Below are 19,111 nucleotides of genomic sequence, written 5' to 3' on the forward strand. Positions count from 1 at the left end.
AAGAGTTGTACTACCATGTGCATGGAGCCAGGACTAGAAACCCTATGAGGATAAATTCCTTACTGAATACAAAGGAAGCATTACCCTACAGATCATAACAGGCAAATGTAAACTCATTTCATTTTTTTTAAAAGACTTTTACTAAGTATATTAAAGCTTTCAGAAGGCATATTGGGAAATATTCACGACCTTCTATCAATGCCTTTTTTACTGAAATACCATAGTTACATTTGACAGAAATAAAGAATATTAAAAACACAGCCACGAAAGCCTAAGTATATTGTATAGATTTTGTTTTTCAGAGAAAATGCAAGATACTACATACGGACAAAATTTAAGTCCTGCTGAAGTCAATGGCCAAAGACCATTATTCTTTATTGGAACAAAAGATTTCACAGAAAAGGTTTTGTACAAGAACATATGAGTGATCTAGATTTAAGAGTATAGTGTATTTATGGAAATATTTTTACAAGCCATTCTTCATAGTATGTATACAAGTGATAATTAAATACAGTTCTTCAGTGACAGTGTCATGAAAAAATTTTTATCTGATCACATAAGGGTACCACTGAAGCAAAGAAAGAGGAGACCTAGCCTATGGACTGGTGTTAGCTTTGGATTTGGGTGATCTGCCTCAAAAGTCCTTTTTTTTATCGTCACTTGGAGCTAAATTCACAAAAGGCTGATAATTCAACTACATGATGCCATGGTCAGCATCCACGGCTCTTGGGCAACAGCTGCTTCTTATAAAATACATCAGTGCTTGGTGTCAGAGTCCAGATCTTCCCAGCTCAAAATTATCACCACTGGATGAGAGCCTCCTATGTGGCCTCAGCTCCAGCTCCGCATCAGGCCACCAGGTATTGCAGTGCCAGCAACAGGGAGGTGCCTAACGCAGCCCAACCAAGGCGGGGGGCAGCTGTGTTTGGATTCCCTCCAGGATGGATGCAACTTAACCAGGTTAAAAAAATATGGCACAAGGTCACAGCTCTAAGACAGTGTTTAAAATCATTAATCCTGAGTAGTATGAAGCACAAAGTAAGCAGCCTATACTGCAGAGAGGGCTGTGGTTTAATGCACGACTATCCATGGTATTTCCTATTTTCTAGCAGGGGGATAGCTGTGCTCAGCAGGGCTTTCAGGCACCTAACTCAGGGCAGTGGCTCCCATTTCAGCTATGGCATGTCTAAGCCATGGCATGTCTAAGCTTTATTCACTGAAGCAATGATGCCCATAGCACCCCTGTGCTTCAGTTATTCATTTATACAATTAATAGTAACAACACTTACTGCCTCACCAGGGTGTTGTAAAGAAAAAGCATGCTAAAAACGGTAAGGCACTCAGATATTGTATAACAAGGACTATGTAACCTCCTAGGGAAAATTTTAAAGAATTTGCACTGTTCGAATGTAGATCAAAGTTTAAGCCCTTTAAGACTAAGTTTCTGCCCCGCACAGACAAAGGACCTGGAATAAAGACTCCTGCAGCATGTCGGCCTTGTGCTGCATAACGCCACCTTTCTCAAGGCATTTTGCTAAATGCAGAGGTCCCTGAGAAAGTCCCTGGTCAAGCCATGAGGAGCCACCCCAAGTTAGTTCCTTCCTAGCATGCTCTGGCCGCAAGGACAAGCTGCCTTGCTGCCACTTCACACACAGGCATGTACTGCCCTCATTCTGTTCAAGCAGCTCTCTCGTGTTGTATTTAAGATGAGTGTAAGGTCTATTTTACATTTCCATGAGACAGAGGTGCAAGTCAGTGCAGCTGCCAGTGGAAGGCAGCACCAAATCCCTGGGATAATTCTGACACTGCAGTCAAAGAGAGTCAGAGTTTTGACTACATGGGGAGAAGATCCAGCCACCACAGTACTCAATGCAAAGCCCCTTCAGGCTGCTAGAAGGGCTCTGCGTTGACTCTGATGGCCATTGACCTTTTCACTGAGTAGAGCTGTAGTACACGGAACAAAAGTGGGGTGTCAGTTGCACCCTTACTCAGCCCCTCTGGGAAATGGGAAATATCTGAAGAAAAATGTTGCAGGACCTTTAGTATGGAAATGGATACTGCACTGTGTGTCCCAGCACTTTATAAGAAACTAGACTTATTTCTGTTCTTGTCTTCTCCTACAACAAAGAAGGGGATGCACATGGCACAGCATAGGGCAAAATTTTAAAACCTAGTGTGATTTCACAGCTAGTGTCAACTTAAGCAACCCTGAAGTAATTTCCCATTCAGCCCATGAGAACAAGTTTAAACTTCATTTGTGCCATTCGCTTCCTTCTTTAGTCCTTCTCGTTCCTCTCTCAAAGGTTCCAGCTCAAGCCTATCCTGTACAGTTTCTTTGTTCCAGTTATTTCCTCCTTCATTTTCTGTCCTTACAGATTTAGGGTCCTCTTCTTTTGCCTTTCTTTCCTTCTCCTCCTTGGCAAGCATACGATAATTATAATAATTCATGATGAACAGGAAGGTTCCTGCCAGGACCATCACAGCTCCACATTTAATGAACATATATTTATAGTCCCCAAAGGTATCGATAAGAGTTCCTGTAAAACATATATTAAAAAAAAAAAAGAAACTTAGAGATGAAGGCAAGAATATCATGTTTTCAGATCCTAAATATAAAGGGACACCCTTGCAGCTTTAGGATAAAATAAGACATTCTCTGGACTTCTGATCTCTTCCACAAATATTCTGATCCTGCAAAGACTTCACACGTGTTCCACTATATAGCCTGTGGGTAGTTAACACTGATACAGGTAATACTACCAATAATTTGAACAGTTAAGTAGAAGGGGACAGAGAACCTACATTTCCAAGTCTGGACTTTTCTGGCACACCTATTTTTTGCATGCAGAAACTAAGACCTCTGATCACAGAGTCTGCAGACAGTCTTTCTATTGACTCCAATGATCACCTACAAGGATGTCCATTTGACTTGGTAGTCCTCAGGCTGCCAAAAAAAGCAGCAGCTTTCGGGAAAACCTTCGTGAGATGGCACCTGGCCACTGGGTCTCGTCTCAGACTCTTGACAAAGACTCTCCAATTTATTCCACCACGGGTCATTCACCAGCATTAGAAGGGACTCAGCTTTTGGTCACAGCTGCCCTTTCTGCATTTGTACTTCTGATCTAAAGATGAAAGGGCACTGCGTGGAACTGGAAAACATTAGTTCCAGGGAAAGCAAAGATGATGCTGTCAATGTCAGATAATTTCAATGCCAAGACAAATATGACAGGTTCCTCTCAAAGGTTAATGCCTCTGCTATGGAGTTACAGAGTAATTGAAGGGAGACAGCTTAATTGAAATGTCAGTGTTCTCCATTATGTCAAAATGTAATGCAAATCTTATTGGGATTATGATCCTGAGCATTAATTCCCATTTACTGGCACAACACAGACCATTCTTAACATCCCAAATCCTAATTAAAGTAAGACCCACTCCTAACCTGGCCCAGTACAGATAGTCCTCCTTGAAACTGGCCCATCATCCATTAGCTCTCTGACTTTTTGGAATGTGTTCTCCTCCTTAAAAAGAGGGACCTTTAATTACTTCCTGACTGACCCCTAATGCTGAAAAGCTGATGATTAATCATCCCACCGCATTACACTAACAAGGGATTTTACGGCCACCAAATAGATTTCTTGATCACAAAAATAGTAATTTTTAACTGGGTTTGGTCAACAGTTCTTCCTGAATAGATGTCTTGGTACACCATTTGCAATGCACCGTGTTTTTTGTGTTACTGGTGAAACATCAACCAAATGCTAATTGCAACAATTTTTCCTTTTCTGCTAATCAGGATGACCTAGAGGTCTCCTAAATAGGTTTCAATGAGAGTTTTAATGAGTAGAGTATTGGAAAATTCAACAGTAGGATAGTCTTGCCTCTTTTCCTTTGAGAATAAGATAAAGCCATAAAACACACTGGGAACAATTTACTTAGTTCATTAAAGCAGAACCCTGCAGTAGGTTATTAAAATGCCAAAGAACCAATAAATTTGCTGCTTATTAAAATGGTGGGGAAAACCTTACAAAACTAATATTACTTATTATTACATAGAACTGTTTTAGCCTCATTAGCAGTCTCTAGTCATTAACTTAATCTTCCACACAGAAAATTATATAATTCAGAAAACGGTCATTTTAAAATTGTATTTTCTTTTGTTTGTCATTAATTAAATAATGAATCTCTAAGACAGCAAGAGGATACAGCTGCTTCTGTCACACTGTATGAGCTACATAGTAATATGAAGAATTAAATGGCTCTGCAAGATGTGTCGTACAGAGTATTAGCCAGATCTCAGTTTTGAATCCAGGAAATGGGTTTAAACTGCCTTCTTTCTGTGCATTCTTTAAATTTATTATGATACTGCCATATCAAAAGAATTAGCAGAGCTTAACTTTTATACATCCAAATACAGACAGCATACACAACCTAATTAAACATTTTAGTGTACTTAAAGGTGACCAGTTTCCAAACCAGTTATTCAAGCTTGCATACAGGTGAAATGCAAATTGCAAGACAGGGCACATAGATAGGATGGCATCTATACACTGAGAGGATGTCACCTATAAAGTCATTCAATTCATAGCCAACTCAGATTTGATAAGGGCTGTACTTGAGCCAGAAGCCAGACAGACATGGTGTTTTCCAGACACGGTGTGTTTCTTGTAGAAAAAGAAGTGAGCACATGCTATAGAGGGAAAGAAGTTCAGACTGTTAAAATCACAGGAGATCACTGCTCCCACTTATCTTCAGATGACTGTAAGTCCTGCTGGAGGTTCAATATTGTCAGTATGGACCTTTGAGGGTCTCTGCCTTTTGATATTTCAAACCATGCCATCCAAAATAAACCTTTTTTTATTTTCCAGACAGCCTTAAAACTATCAGACGCACTAAGATGACTGAAATCCATAAGTGGAAGTACTCAGAGCCTTAGAGACAAATAGCAAGGCTTAGATCTGAGTCAACAAGAGGACTTCATAGAACTGTTGTGTTTTACTGTGCTTAAACTGTGGTGGACTCCAGCCTTTTGCAACAGGAGTCTCCAAGAGGAGTTGTCTGAAGTGCAAGGTTCTTGGTGTTGCAGGAAGTCCCACACTGCAAGTTCAGGTCAAGTGTTTGAAGGGAGCAGGGAATAACAGATCACTCTCCAAACTGCTGACTTCAACTGGAGGACTACACAGAAAGGAGCAAAGAGGAAATGCTGGAGGAGATACCTAGGACCTGCCTTCCCTGTCCAATTAGTAGTGGAAAAACTGTGCGTGGGAAGCATAGAAAACACATTTAGAATCACTTCTTACGAACTGTGCTTGCAAGAGTCTAAATATAAGCGACAACCCAGTGGAAGCAGAGGAAGAAAATACACTCACCTCCAATAGGTGGTCCCAGCAATATCGTGCAGCACTCCACAATGGTGACTAGGCCAACAGCACTTGTGAACCGGGTGGCTCCCACGAGGTCCATGAGCGTTTCAAAGAGCATGGCACAAACCATGCCGAAGGCCAAGCCAAAAAAGATGGAGTAGACAACAAGCCCCGTGTAGCCGGAAGCCAGCGGGCACAGAAGGTGGCAGGCGCCATTGAAAGCAATGGCGAAGCTGAAAAAGTACTGAATCCGCGGCCTCACCCACTTGCTGTTTGCAATGATGCCAGTGGTAGGTCGGGCAATCATATCCACAATAGCAAGGATCGAAAGGAGGAAGGCAGCTGAATATTCGTCAATGCCGATGTGCTTTGCATAGGGTGCCAGAAAAACAATGGGGGCAAAAAATCCCAAGAACATGAGCACATTTCCGATCAGGTAAATCAAGAACCCTCTGTGCTTAAAGAGGGAAAAATCAAGGTACTGATTGATTTTTTCACAACAGTCTTTTCCTCCTTCCTCTTCCATTTTGGTCTCCATGGGGACATTCATGGGACTACTCATTTCCATGGCATCCTTAGTGACCTCTTCTTTGAGAGCATCTTTCCCTTCCTCAATCACCTGGGTTTTGACTAATGCTGTGGCTGCCCCGATGGGTCTGAAGAGGGCTCCTGCCACACAGCAGTTTAATAAAATTGCCCCAAGAATTAAAAAGCTGCCCCTCCAGCCAAAATTGTCAAAAAGGAACTGGTTGAGAGGAGCCAGGGTGCAAAGCATCACGGGGCTCCCCGCCATAGCAAGGCCATTCGCAATGGGTCTCCTCTTTAAAAAGTATTTCCCTATGATTATCACTGATGGCTGGAGGTTGAGAGCAAGGCCGAATCCTGGAACAGAGAAAAATAATTGAGATACACAAAGGAAGATTTGAGACCCATTTATCCTCAGCTCATTGTTTTCAGCAAATTCATGGACAATTGGTCCACTGGTGGCTCTTCAACATGGATGCAAACTTTGCTCAAGATATCCCTAAGCTTCTGGCTGCCGCATTTGGGTAACCAGACCCCAGAAAGACTCTTTCTTTCGGTCAGAGAACGCCCCTTCCTTTCACACTGCAAATCTCTTGGGTGGCAAACCTAGCACAAAGAGTTTGCTTCAGAATAAATTGAAACTATAACTGGTTTTGTCCAGACACAGCAGCCTTGTTGGAGGAAAGGATGGATCTATTAAAAAAAAATTACAACTCCCAGTTTGAGGAAGGTTATTCTGGCTTGGACAGTGCTAACCACCAAAGCACATCTTTTTCACATGCAGCTGGGGCTGGCACCCACTTCCATGGGTGGTGGGCGCCCAACACTGCTGCTGGGCAGACAAACCTGCACAGAAAATAACATCACCCATCTCAGCCACTACTAATTTGGTGGTGTGAGCAATTCAGGTCTGATGCAAAAGATTAAGAGGTCTGCAAGTATACAGCAAAACAGCTAGTGAGGATGCTAATTAAACAGGACCCTAGAGTGTTTCTTTTAATTAAAATTTATTTTTATTGCATTTAGATATATAAATGGTATTATAAATCTGCATTGCTAATTCAGTTAGCCAGCTTCTCTTGCACAAGTGAAATCTGAAGGCAGGTACTAAATGCTGTGATGGTCTCAACTTTCTGTGGTTCTGTTTGAGAGCACTAGCATATAATAGTCTCTTCTTTTCAAACATTTCTATGACGTGCAGTATTTCCTTAAAAATTTAAATTTTCAGAACTCTATCAAAATTACATTTAAAAATCATGCCACATATTTTCCACCCTATCATCCAAGAAAGAATGAACCACATTAGAACAAAGCAGAAATGTAATCCTTGAAGTGATGATACCAGAGAACATGAATCCTGAAAATAGGGTCATGCAAATTTTTTCTTGTTCATTAGTCTATATAATTAGTTTGTTTAACTGTGCAGTACATAATTAGGCATATTGCTTTACAGAAGAGAATTCAGAAAGGTCAAGGTCCTCAAAATTATCTAACGAACACTATCATTAGTCGCTGATAGAGTAGAATCCAACTGATGCAGCAGAATTCAACTGATGTTGGATAGCTTCAGTTTGAATGGTTACACAAAATTATGATTTTTGCCAAGTATAAGATTCTTTTTTTTTTAAATTACTTGGAAGCTTACAACATTAAAATAAATTGAAATGGGAACATATTAAAATTACTCTCAATATGAAACACATTCTCAGTATGAACTTTTCTAGATAGTCCACATATTTGGTAGGGCAAGTCTTTGGGAAGTACAGCCTGCTCGTAATGCATAAGGGGCCAAACTCATCCCATGAGAGGGCTGACCTGAGAACTATGGAGGCAAAACACAGCCTTGGTTAGAGAACATCCTTGATGGTGCTCAGACATAGGAATGCATCTTTCTTTGAGAAGATGCAACACAGCGGATTAGAGTTTGCTTTAACTCTGTAGTTCCCAGGCTGGTGGGTAAGGGCAGAAATTGAACCATCATTTCCACAGAATCATTTTTGGTAGGGACCTACCACATGTCATGTGCAGAAGGAAAATCAGACTGGATGCCAGCTACCCACTTAACCAATAATCAACTCAAATTTTTTATTATGTGAACATTAATTTGCCAGTCAGACAAATCTAATTTGATATTACCTCATGCTCTTCCCATTAATTAAATTTGGAGAGTTTCAAATTGACTGACTGGAATTTCAATTTACTTTAAGCTTTTGGCTAGCTTTAGTTGGAAATATTTATATCCATTTTATTTCAGTTTTCAGAAACTACGGCAGTTTTTCCATGGCTGAAATTGTTACTCAAATAACCACATTTTCTCCCCAGGGATATGACAGAGAGGCCTATCGGTGGTGTTGCATCAATAGAAGCAAGCCCATGCCAGAGGGAGCATCCTTCCCCAGATGAAGCACATCTCCCTCATATTAGAAGGAAATAAGTGGTGCTTCAGGAGTGAGCTGTGTAGCTATTGATCTTGTTCTTACTTTATTAGCAAGGGAAGATCCTACCAGGTATTTCAATGCTCAACATTAACAGCTGAGGCAAAGACTCCAGTCTCATTAGTCAACATGCTTCACCCTAGATCCCATTTGATTTCGTGGCGGTCTAATTGGTACCGATTGAACTAAACTCTGACCAGTCGTTATTGCCTTGCATTTAGCTTTGAAATTTGCTGCTACTACCTCAGACTTGAAGAAGAGGGTGCATGCCTAAACACCTGTTTAATGCATCCAAGCTGGCATCTATCCAGGTCGACAGCTTGCAAACCCCATTTCTTTTTCTAAGCACTATAAGGAAAAAAGTGAGGAAGAGAACATGGGTTTTACAGCATATGCGAGGTGCCTCACGCAGCCCACAGCTCGGTGCCATCAAGGACAGAGCTGCTTCAGAGCTGCCTCTGACTGCGGAGCCCAGCCCCTGCTCTGCATGCAAATGGAAGAAGACATAATCAAGAAAGCAATTGAGATTGCCGTGTCTAATCCCTCCACTGTAAACAGATACTTCCCACTCTGCTCCTCTGAAGAGATTTCTATTAATATGCCAGAGGCACAGGACTGTAGCAGGGACCTCCTAGTACCAACTACCTTGTTTTTATCTCCATCCCTGCAAATTACATGAACACGGTCTTTTACGTCAGTCTGTTTCCTTTTCAGGCTAGTAGGAAGGAGGCTAGAAAGAGAGTGATGTTTACAGGTTGCTTTACAGCCATCGCAAATCGCCTTTACAGAAGTCTCTCTCCTCGTACAGTAACGCTGTCTCAGCCGCATGATGAGCAGGCAGCTTCATAATTGCCCTTGAATGCTTCCATGTTAGGCCTGACCAGCGAAAGCACTGCAAGCGTAATTAGAGGCATCAAGCATGTTAGCAGGATTACAAGCATCTTCTCTCCTCTGTCAAATTAATATTCCTTCCCCAGCACACACACACCGTGCCTGGAAATGATGGGTTATTAGCTAAGACCTCATCCATATAGCTGCCCTCATTCAGCAAGCAGGAGGAAAAGATGTACACCACAAAAAATGTGCTTTGCTCTGAGGAAACATCACAACATTAAAGACGAGGAGATAACGGGGGCAGTTTGTCCCTGTACCCTGTTGCTGGCATGAGGGTTACATATGTGCATTGAGCACAGCTCGTACTATCAGCTCTCTGGGGTGGGCAACAGACCAGATTTGCAAAGATACTCAGGGACCAAAAAAGAGCAGGGTCTTCATAAATCCTAGGCCCATTGGGGTTAGGCACAAAATTCCCTCCTGGCAACATTTTTAGACAAGTACCTTTGAAAATAGGAGTTGGTCCCTTCCTACAGCACTGTTCCTTGCCTGAGTCCTTCTGCTCACCAAAATGCATATATTTTTAGCAAAGGATTTATGGTTTCCATGTGCTAATCCAGCGTTAGTCAACTTGCTAGAGGATGTTTGTTGAGCAGGGAATGATGCAAGCTGATGCATCAATAAATATTGAATTTATCCATGGGAGACATTGGTTATTTTTATTTCTCATTGCTTTGTTTCTGGAATCTCTTTCAAAGAATCTGCAAGATTTATTCATTCAGTAGTAACACAGTTTCATCTAACTACAGTGACTCTCCTTAGAAAGAGTAAGGTTTAAGAGAAGGAGTCCTACATGGGGATTTATTCACTACTGTACAGATTTAATAAAGCAATATTGGTGTAGGAGAACAGGGTGACAAACTTTCTGCCCAATTTACTTTGCTAGTGGCTGGTTTTATTGATTTTAAATGTTGAGCTCGCACTTCTCATGTTCAGAAAGCAGCAACACTTAATGCGGCTGCAGAGAGTTAGGGAACATTCATTAAAACATACACCTTGCAACCTCAAAAGCCGATTTTGAACTCATAGTGTCATGTTTTCAGGCAGATGTCCTAGCTGCACTGGAAGAAACATTGGCTGTACCTTAGCCAAAATAATCAAACTAAAATGCTTACAATTAAGCATCTATACTCACACAGGTAGAGAACTCCAATCCATCTACCTTTAAAAGCAATAACCCAGCACCTGCAGGCTTTAAAGATGCTGGACCAAGCCTATGCCTTCTCCTTTTGAGTTTCCAATATGGAAATTCATATTTCAATACAGAAAATTCAAATTGTAACTTCAATAAGGAAATACAGTGGTTTTTTTTCTCAATAGGGAGAATATTGCATATTTTCAATCAACTCCAGTAGTTATTATTTTCAGATAAAGGACCTCCTAACCTCACAAGCAGGCAAAGGGCAAGTAAACTAAAGCAAACCCTTGAAATCTGATTTCATATATCTCATAGAGAGAAGATAACGCACAGTAATATAGGAACACAGGTGCTTTCTTCATAGTCGCACTTGTATCTCGAAGGGCTTGCCTTGCCCAGGGCAGAGCACAGTCAACCTGCGTTCGCTTCAGTGGGAGCTGAGGGCACTGATGGCCATCCTCACCATCGCCTCTGGCCGAGAGCACTCATCTGCAAAGAGCACATCCCTTGCTAAGATCCCGCACGCGATGTTCAGCCAGGAACACAGCGCTTAGCAGGGGATATGCTCTTTGCTAAAGTTCATCGGGTGCAGTTAAGCGAGGGCCGCTGTCCCACCAGCTTTTTATCTCACCAGCTTCCCATTGCGTTTGGCTGAGGCGCCCCAGTGTGGATGCCCCAAGCCATCAGAAGTGAACCTCAAGTGCGGGTGGAAAGGGGATGTTTTCTTCTTACCTGTAATGAAGCCCACGCAGATGTAGAGCTGCAGGATGCTGGTGCAGAAGGCGGCTGAGACCATCCCAATGCCACACAGCAGGCCTCCGAATATAACCACAGGTCGGCTGCCATAGCGGTTTACTAAAATACTGCTAATGGGACCTGGGGAAAGAGTGCAAAATGGTCCTTGAGGTACGTATCTTCTGACAGAAGGGCATGTTTGACACAAAGCAGGTAAAACTCTGCAATATCAGTGCCCCTGAGGTGCTGCTGACAGCTTCTACGGTGACTTCAGGAGGAAAATGGAAAAAGAGAGGAAGATAATCCACACTGTGTGGAGATGGCAGCATGTCCCATGCCACACAGTGGCTGTGTAGTCAGTGACAGCTCCTGTCCCCAGGAGTTTAACATGTCATCAGAGAAGGCAAATGGCAATAACAAGTCAGGTGAACACATGACCCCAACATAGGAGCTTCCTGATTCATTATGATGCTAAACCATACACACAAAGCAGTGGTTCATATTACGAGGCTGATATCATGCATACTGTTGCATTTTTAATGCCTCTATTTAATACAATTCTGATACTACTGACTAGGACTGAAGCTTCAGCAGAACAGTTGTTAATTAAATCTTAATAGCAGTCTATGTAGGTAGAAACAGTTTGGGATGATGGATTAGCCAGAGCTCAAAAGAACCAGTTTTGTCTTGCATTTATGTAAGGAGGTGGTTCAGGAAAGTGCAAAATTATGAAAGAGGGAAATGCCTTAACAAAGACTGTGCACGCTAAAAGGAAGCACTGAAATCTGAGGAAATGAAACATGCCAGCAGCTTTGGGTGGAGAAGGAAAGAAAGGAGGTCTTTTGTATAGTACTTTCAACTAGCTGGAGGACCAATAAAAAATCAGAATCACCGAATAATATATGTTGGAGGGACTTTGAAGGTCTCAGGACCAACCTCTTGCTCAAAGCAAAGCCAACTCTGAAGTTAGATCAGGCTGAGAAGTCAGAACTGCAAGTGAGAAGTGAGAAAGCAAACTGAGCAGGAAAGAGCAGTCCAGAAGTCAAGCTATGAGATGTAAGAAAAAGATTCTGTATTACTCAAAAAACCCTGAAGCAAAATGCTGCAAAAATGATGCTGGAAATAAGGCAGGGGGATACAGGCAGCATTTGGTATCTTATCTTATCTGACTATTTCTGGTGCTACTCAACACACAGCAATGGTGTTTCGGAGCCCAGCGTGCCTGTGTGCCTTCATTCCCGCTGTTACGAACAGCCCACGCCATCCGCACAGAGATTACTGGAAATGGGTATTTTAAGCTTACAGGCATCTCTAAAGAGTTTGACTGTGGGATCTCCCTCACCGCAGAGCCATTTGGTAGGATATTTACCTTTGCTTAACTAATCTCAGCCAGAAATAGTGCCAGAGCTCTTTCCAGACCCTGCAAACCATGGCACACTTGAGCACAGGAGCCGGACCCAAAAAACCCAATATCCCCTCAGCATGGCTGACAGCATCCAAACAAGTTCTCAGCTGTTATAATGCGCAAGAATAAAAACCAGTAGGTATGACTGGTTTAATCTAGGGAATGACACCCAGTGTTACATCTGTAACATGTAAAATACTTTCCACTAGATGTCTAAGATCAAAACACTCATAAATGAAATACACACAAGCACAGTCTTAACAGCGTCCCTGTAATTGCGTGATCTGTGAGCTGGTCCCATTGAATGCACCATTCAATTAAAATTTCTGTGAGTGTATAATTACTTGAAGAGTTTTTTCTCCTAATCCTGCAACTGGATTCACATACACGCATCCTTTTGCTGCACAGAGCACTACAAAATTCAATGAGAAGTTCTGGGGAAAGAGATAGGTATGTCAGATCAGCACAGCAGGAGAGGGACCCCTTTCTCACTGAGTTTCCCCTGGTCAGGGCTTGGACTTGCATCACGCTTGATCTGGTCCCAGCGTGTCCTGTAATTCAATAGATCCTGTAATTCAATAGTTCCTTGGAAAGGCACCAACACATTCCTCTGCAGCCTAAGGGTACACAACTCTTCCATTTTTCAATTTTCCACATGTCCGCATTTCTCCAGAATCAATCTAATTACTCAACTAAGAAAATGCAGTTTCAATTACCTCTCCTGCTGGAAGGGGGCTTTCATGTTAGCCCTAAAACTACAGGATGTTGTACCATGGAGCACAGCATTTAAAGCCCACAAGATTTCTGCTAAGGCCCCTCTCCTGCTCTGATTCAGGGCAATTCATGGGGAGAGAAGCCCCTCCTATGAGAAGTAAAACAAAATGCTTACTTAGGTCCCACTCTTGCAGCATCCACCTCAGGAGAAGGGGAATATGGATCCACGTCGCCCTCACTCCAGTCCATAAGCCGTTGTATTGGCTTCACCCACCAGTAAGGATGGGTTTGGACCATGACAGCAGATGTTGAACTGGAAGGGGCTGAAGGTGGGACACATTCTGCTCTGCTTCCCAGCTACGGGGACAACCTGGGCTAGAGGCTGGAGCAGATGAAAGCAAAAGTTTGTATCCCAACCACTGGCTTTACAAATGAGAGCACCCTTCCTGTGCCCCTGGGGCACCCTCCATGAATGTGCAGCGTCCTCAACCACATCCCAACTTCCCAGCCATCACTTATTAAGCCATGAGACCACAATTGCTCCCTGTTCTTGTCTTGTGTGATCCCACAGCAATGCTTTATAGAAGGTCTGTGTGACCTTCAACAAACAGCCTTCATCTGCTATAACCAGCGTTATCAGTTTTACAGGGGGATAATCAGTCCCACTTGTTTGCCAGTCCAGGTAGGAGAGCTGTGGTCTCAAAGTTGTTATCTGCCTGGGCTGGACCGAGCTCACAGAGAACTGTGACGAACTTCAGAAGCAACGTAAGCCTTTCTCCTTCGCAGCCTGAAATCTTAAGCCCGGGCCCTGTGAGCCTGCTTTGCTAAAGCAGCATGGCGTACAGGATCACAGCACACACTTGCGAGTGACAGCATTTGATCTCCCTGACCAGCCTCACCCACATAGGACGACTGAGTGTCGGAGACCTCTAAGATACTAAGTGCAGCCAGTTAGAGCAGAAAACAGGAGCAAAGCATCTGGACTAAACTTTTCCAGCCACTGGAGAATCCACAGTGAAGGCCATGATGAGCACTCAACCTGCAGGGAAAGCATCAGCTTTACGAGACAACAGAGAATCCAACCCAAGGCCTCAAACAGTTAGGAAACCAAACTTCCCTGATAGGGCAAAGGTTTTGTAATAGTCCTGAGCAGACCTTTCAAATGCACTGAAGCAAATGCAAAATCACATCCCCAAAATTACTTCCACTTAAGTCACCTGGACCTACAGAAACGTCCATAGGCTTTAACGGAGCAGCCTTTCAAAACCTGTCCCATCTCCTGGCAGAACCAGCGCATGCAATATGTCACATAGCTGTGCACACTTCAGCACGCAAACCCTGCCAATTTGGGCAGGCGTACAAAGCACAGACATGTACACCTTCAGCCTGCCCAGATGTCTTCAGTGATCAGCATCGCACCCAACAGATCTAAATGCACCTCTCCTGCCCAGCTCTGCCACATGCCACCCGTACTGTATTTCTCACAGGGGGCTGATTAGCCATCACGGATTTGATAACTTTAAAAGCAGTGTTCTGGGGAGCTTCGAAAAACATTGAATAGCTCAAGTCAGAGCAGAGGAATTAAGAAGAGGGAACAACAAAGCCAGCACCACAGTTGTGGGAAATAGGAAACACGATTACTGCTTTGCTTGCAGCTATTGCAAAAATTAAAAGTGTGACAGCCCCTGGAGACATGGTGGAATTGAAAAGCGGGACCTGTCATTTACCAGTTATTCAGCCTGCATGAAAAGAATAAAGATACTATATATTACCACACAGAAACCAATTATGGTAACGTGTGCAGCTGAGATCCCAAGGCACCTTTACTTGCTAATACCTGCCTGGTCAAACGTGCAGGAACCACAGGCTCCCTGTCCTGGCATCCAAACTAAATTATCCTTCCTTCCTGTGAGCTGACAGCAGGAGAAGCTAACAGGAGTTGGGGTGGTTTTTGCCTCTCAGTTTACAGAGTCAGGTGAGGACAGGGCAAGAGAAACAGCTGGCAAAACTCTAAGCAAGCTGCCATTTACGTGGCTTGACCTTGCAGAAGCAGCCACGTGAATGCTGCCAGAGTCCCTTAAAAGTCATGGCGAGGAGCAAAACCCATCTCAGCTGCTGAGTGTGTCCCCAGTGCATGGCTTCTCAGGGACCAGAGCAGCCAGGGCTAGTGTCACCCAGCCAGTGCTGTCCCCACACCCCCACCACCATGGCAGCATCGCAACTTCTAATGAGGAAATTAGAAGTAAAATTTAATCACTCCCTTCCACTCCAATACATTACAAGGACGAGGCTGACAACACAGGAGTGCTGATGCTTCGCTGCGGGAAGGGATGGCATTTCCACCCACCCAGCCTTGGGAAACAAGGCAGCCCCTTCCACAACCCAGCAAGTGTCTTCCTCCCTGCCGATGAACTTCCAGCCATGGTGATCATTTATCATCCATCTCAAGGGGATGACACAGACAGCGGAGGGCACAGGGGGATGCTGAGCCTCGTCCTGCTGCTGGCTTCGCTCAGAGCTGTGCCTGGGGCTCTGCACCTCCCTGGCTCCCAGGGCACTGCTGGGGGACACAGTCTCCAGTGGAGCTACTATCATCCCCTGGGTAAAAGCAAGGAAAGCCTGCTCAGAAATGCCTTGTTTTACACCCCAAGCCCTTGCAGAGCAGGGTGTATATAAAGAGGGTTCTGCATGCAGTAAAACTCTGCAGCCTAGAGAGCAAAGGTTCACACCAAATATCCCCTAAAGATGCTGCTGGGATCATGGTGCTCCTGGAAGACTGATGTAATGTAAAGCACTGTCCTCAGCCCATATAAATCATGCTGGTTTAGTGCCTGTCCTGTATAAAGCCTCTCTTTTCTCTTACCTGTGGCAGATTTCCATTCGTTGTTAGCTGGTACATGAAAGGCCATGTCAAAGAAGCTGATCTTGGTGGCAAGCAAAACACAGGAACTCGCCGGTGGGAAATAAAGCAAGCCCTAACTCATTTGTTAGCTTGTCCAATTACTTTTCACCTTGAGTTTTGTGTTTGCAGAAGTGAAAAGGACCCTGAAGAGGAGATTGTAAAACCATAAAGAAAATGCAAAATACCCTGGACTCTCCTCTCTTCTTCTCCACAAAGCCAGGCCATCTTGTCATTTATTTTTTTTGAGCCGCTGAACTATGATCCAGACAGGATCATAACACAGAGTTGGCATTTAACAAGAAATATCAATCCAGACTGGCTTAAACTCTTGCAAGTATGACAGTGCTCAAGAAATAGACACCTGAATTGCCTTTCTGTTTTCCTCAATAAACCGTATGAATTCTTTATGAGCTGCAAAACTTCTACTGTTGGTGCAAAACACCAAAGTATTTTTAAAAAAGACTAAAAAATTCTTCTCTCCCATACCTCTGACCATATATATATCCTGTATTTGTAAAGTTTGCATTGTCTTTTTTTTTAACTTAACCTAATACTAACAGAAACAGTTTTCCCTCTTTTCAGTGGAACCTGGCTTGGATTAATTTCTGCTGAAATATTTCTGTGCAGGGCTCTCAGAGAAGCAGCGAAGAGCTGAGACCCTGAAAGACAGACCCCATAACCCAGAGGCCTCCATGCAACGTGGGTTTTTTCCAGGTTTCACAAGACTGACCTTCTGACAGTGTAAAGTGGCACAGAGCCATTGCAAACATCATTATGCCTGCTGGTAAGACCATTTGATGGCCATGCCGATGATAAAATAGCAACACTTTAAAATAGTCCACTGCATGGGCCCCAGTGCTGGCAGATTTGGGACCACCAGTGCCCCCGTCGCTGGGGCTGCAACATGCAGCTCAGCTTTTCCCACTTTTCTGCAGTGACAAGCAGCTCTAAAGAGCCGTTACCGTACAGGGACATTGGTCAGCACCAAAAGAACTGCCCAGATAGTTAATATTTTCCAAACTGCTGTGAAAACACAGATAATACTAAGGAACTCAGCATGACATGACTGGCGTTGACTATGTGGAGTCACTGGGGATGTAAGAAGGAGCAGAGAGTACTCAGCTGGGAGGAAAGGGGGGGAAATAATTTATACTAATAAAACAAAGTCTATTATTACACTAGTAGTAAAACAACGACAAGAGCAGGCCTGCAATTTCCTCAGTAATAATCTCACTCCCTCAGTGGAATAACGACGCTGCCTTTGGCCTCGTAATTTATCCACCAGGGTACCAGCCCATTGTAACAAAGCAACCTCCTCAATACCCCGCAAATGAAAGCAAGTGCCCCTGCGTTATTAACACGCTGCCAGAATCCACCAGCCTCCCGAGGTGGAGGGGATCAGCATCAGCAATCAGCACCCAGTGACGATACACAGCCCAAAAGGGAGGTGGCCTCAGAAAACACGGGGCACAGTCGCAAAGGCAGGGGGAAAGGGTTGAGAGGGTTAAAACCTGCAGCTTTTGAGTCTTCTGCCTTGCTAGAAGAAAGTCCAAGGTCCAGGCCTGGGTGGCTCATGCTCTTAAGTGTTTGTCACCAGGGCTTGGAGAACTGCTGCTCACCAGCTGAGCCATGTTAAATGAGCCCTGCACATGCCTGCTCCAGATCACCAGAGAAGAATTGCTGGTAGCTGGTAATAATACAGCATATTAATAGTCTCAGCTGCTTGGTTCAGATGGTTTGGTTTGCACCCGCAGTGGCTGAGGAGCCCACACACAACTGGTTCTTCCTCAGGCAGTGCTGCTGGAGGCAGGTGAGCCATGCACACCAGTGCTGGAGGACAAGCGGCAGCAAGCAAATGCCCCAGGTGACAGCCATGGTATCAAATACCCCTCTGCCAGACCCCAAAGGGCAGCTTCCAAAGGCCCGTCCATCCCTAAACTTCTCTGATGCCTTCTGTTAGTATTACTTTGCACTGCACGTAATCATTTTTAAATAAGGAGGCTGAAGTCCAGCATAAGCAATAGCAGCTCCAACAGCTCACCAGTCACCAGAAGCTGCCTCTCTTTCTTTCTCGTAGGTGAGGAAAATGTTCTGTACATTAAAGGGGGCAATGGCTGCAGTTTCAGCACAACCCCTGTGAGATGCATAAGCGAAGCATGGGAGAGACTGCCTGGACACGTGGTGCTCGGTCATCAAACTGGTCAGTCCAGGCTCTGTGGTTCTGGGTCTCCTGGGCAGGACTGGCACTGTATCCAGCTGAGAAGGCAGTGGTTGTAATGATCTGGTGCAGAAACCAAGCCCCAGCAGCCCTCTCTCCCTTGCACCCACCGGGCATGTCCTTGGGAAGCCAGGGACCCTGACCTCCCATCAGAAATGCATGCATTTGCCATAGCAGCATCCTGATGTTAAAAAAAAGAAGAAAAACAAAGCAGACAAGGTCCAAGCTTCAGAAAGACAAAGCGTCCTCTTCCTTATCCAGCAATCTTATCTGATCAGTGCTTCGGCACTTCAATTTCCAGATTACACAGCTGACATGCGCTGCTCCTGCGGCGCACGGAGAAGCCACAGGCCAACAGATCCAAAACTGGGGCTGGAGCCAAGGTCCCTCGTGTCACTTCATATTTAAGCAATTAAATAACCGCTCTTGCAAGGGGATGGTGTCGCAGGTGCCGAGCACGCAGCTGCCTGCACTCAGTGGTTTCCCCGGGCTGCTGGTTTGGATCTCACCCACACAGCAGATCACAGCCGCTGACCTTCAGAAGGTCACAACTTCATGTTTTTTGAATTTCTTTCCCATGATTTTTTTAGCTAACCTTTTGCTTTGGCAGGACCACAGACTTTTATCCCTTCCATCATTTGAAGCCCAGCTGCAGAACATGAGTTCCGAACGCAGCTGAAACACCTATTCCCTGAGATCAGCAGCTCTGCATTACCGGTCTTAACACACTGCTCTACAAGCAAATTGGCCCCTACCTGGCCATGCTCTCCAAAGGGCTTTGACCA

General features: G+C 44.1%; 1 protein-coding gene across 1 annotated transcript in view; it reads right to left on the minus strand.

The window, feature by feature from the left end:
- Nucleotides 1-409: 409 nt before the first annotated feature.
- Nucleotides 410-19,111, minus strand: part of LOC140658026 (monocarboxylate transporter 2-like) — a 28,199-nt gene continuing 9,497 nt past the window's right edge. The window contains exons 3-5 of the mRNA XM_072875896.1: nt 11,085-11,228; nt 5,367-6,242; nt 410-2,537 (exon numbers count right to left, since the gene is read on the minus strand). Coding sequence (XP_072731997.1) covers nt 2,245-2,537; nt 5,367-6,242; nt 11,085-11,228 — 1,313 coding nt within the window. The 3' untranslated portion in view covers nt 410-2,244. The remainder of the gene's footprint in view (nt 2,538-5,366; nt 6,243-11,084; nt 11,229-19,111) is intronic.

This window comes from Ciconia boyciana, chromosome 11 (assembly GCF_034638445.1).
Source record: "Ciconia boyciana chromosome 11, ASM3463844v1, whole genome shotgun sequence".
Classification (NCBI taxonomy): domain Eukaryota; kingdom Metazoa; phylum Chordata; class Aves; order Ciconiiformes; family Ciconiidae; genus Ciconia; species Ciconia boyciana.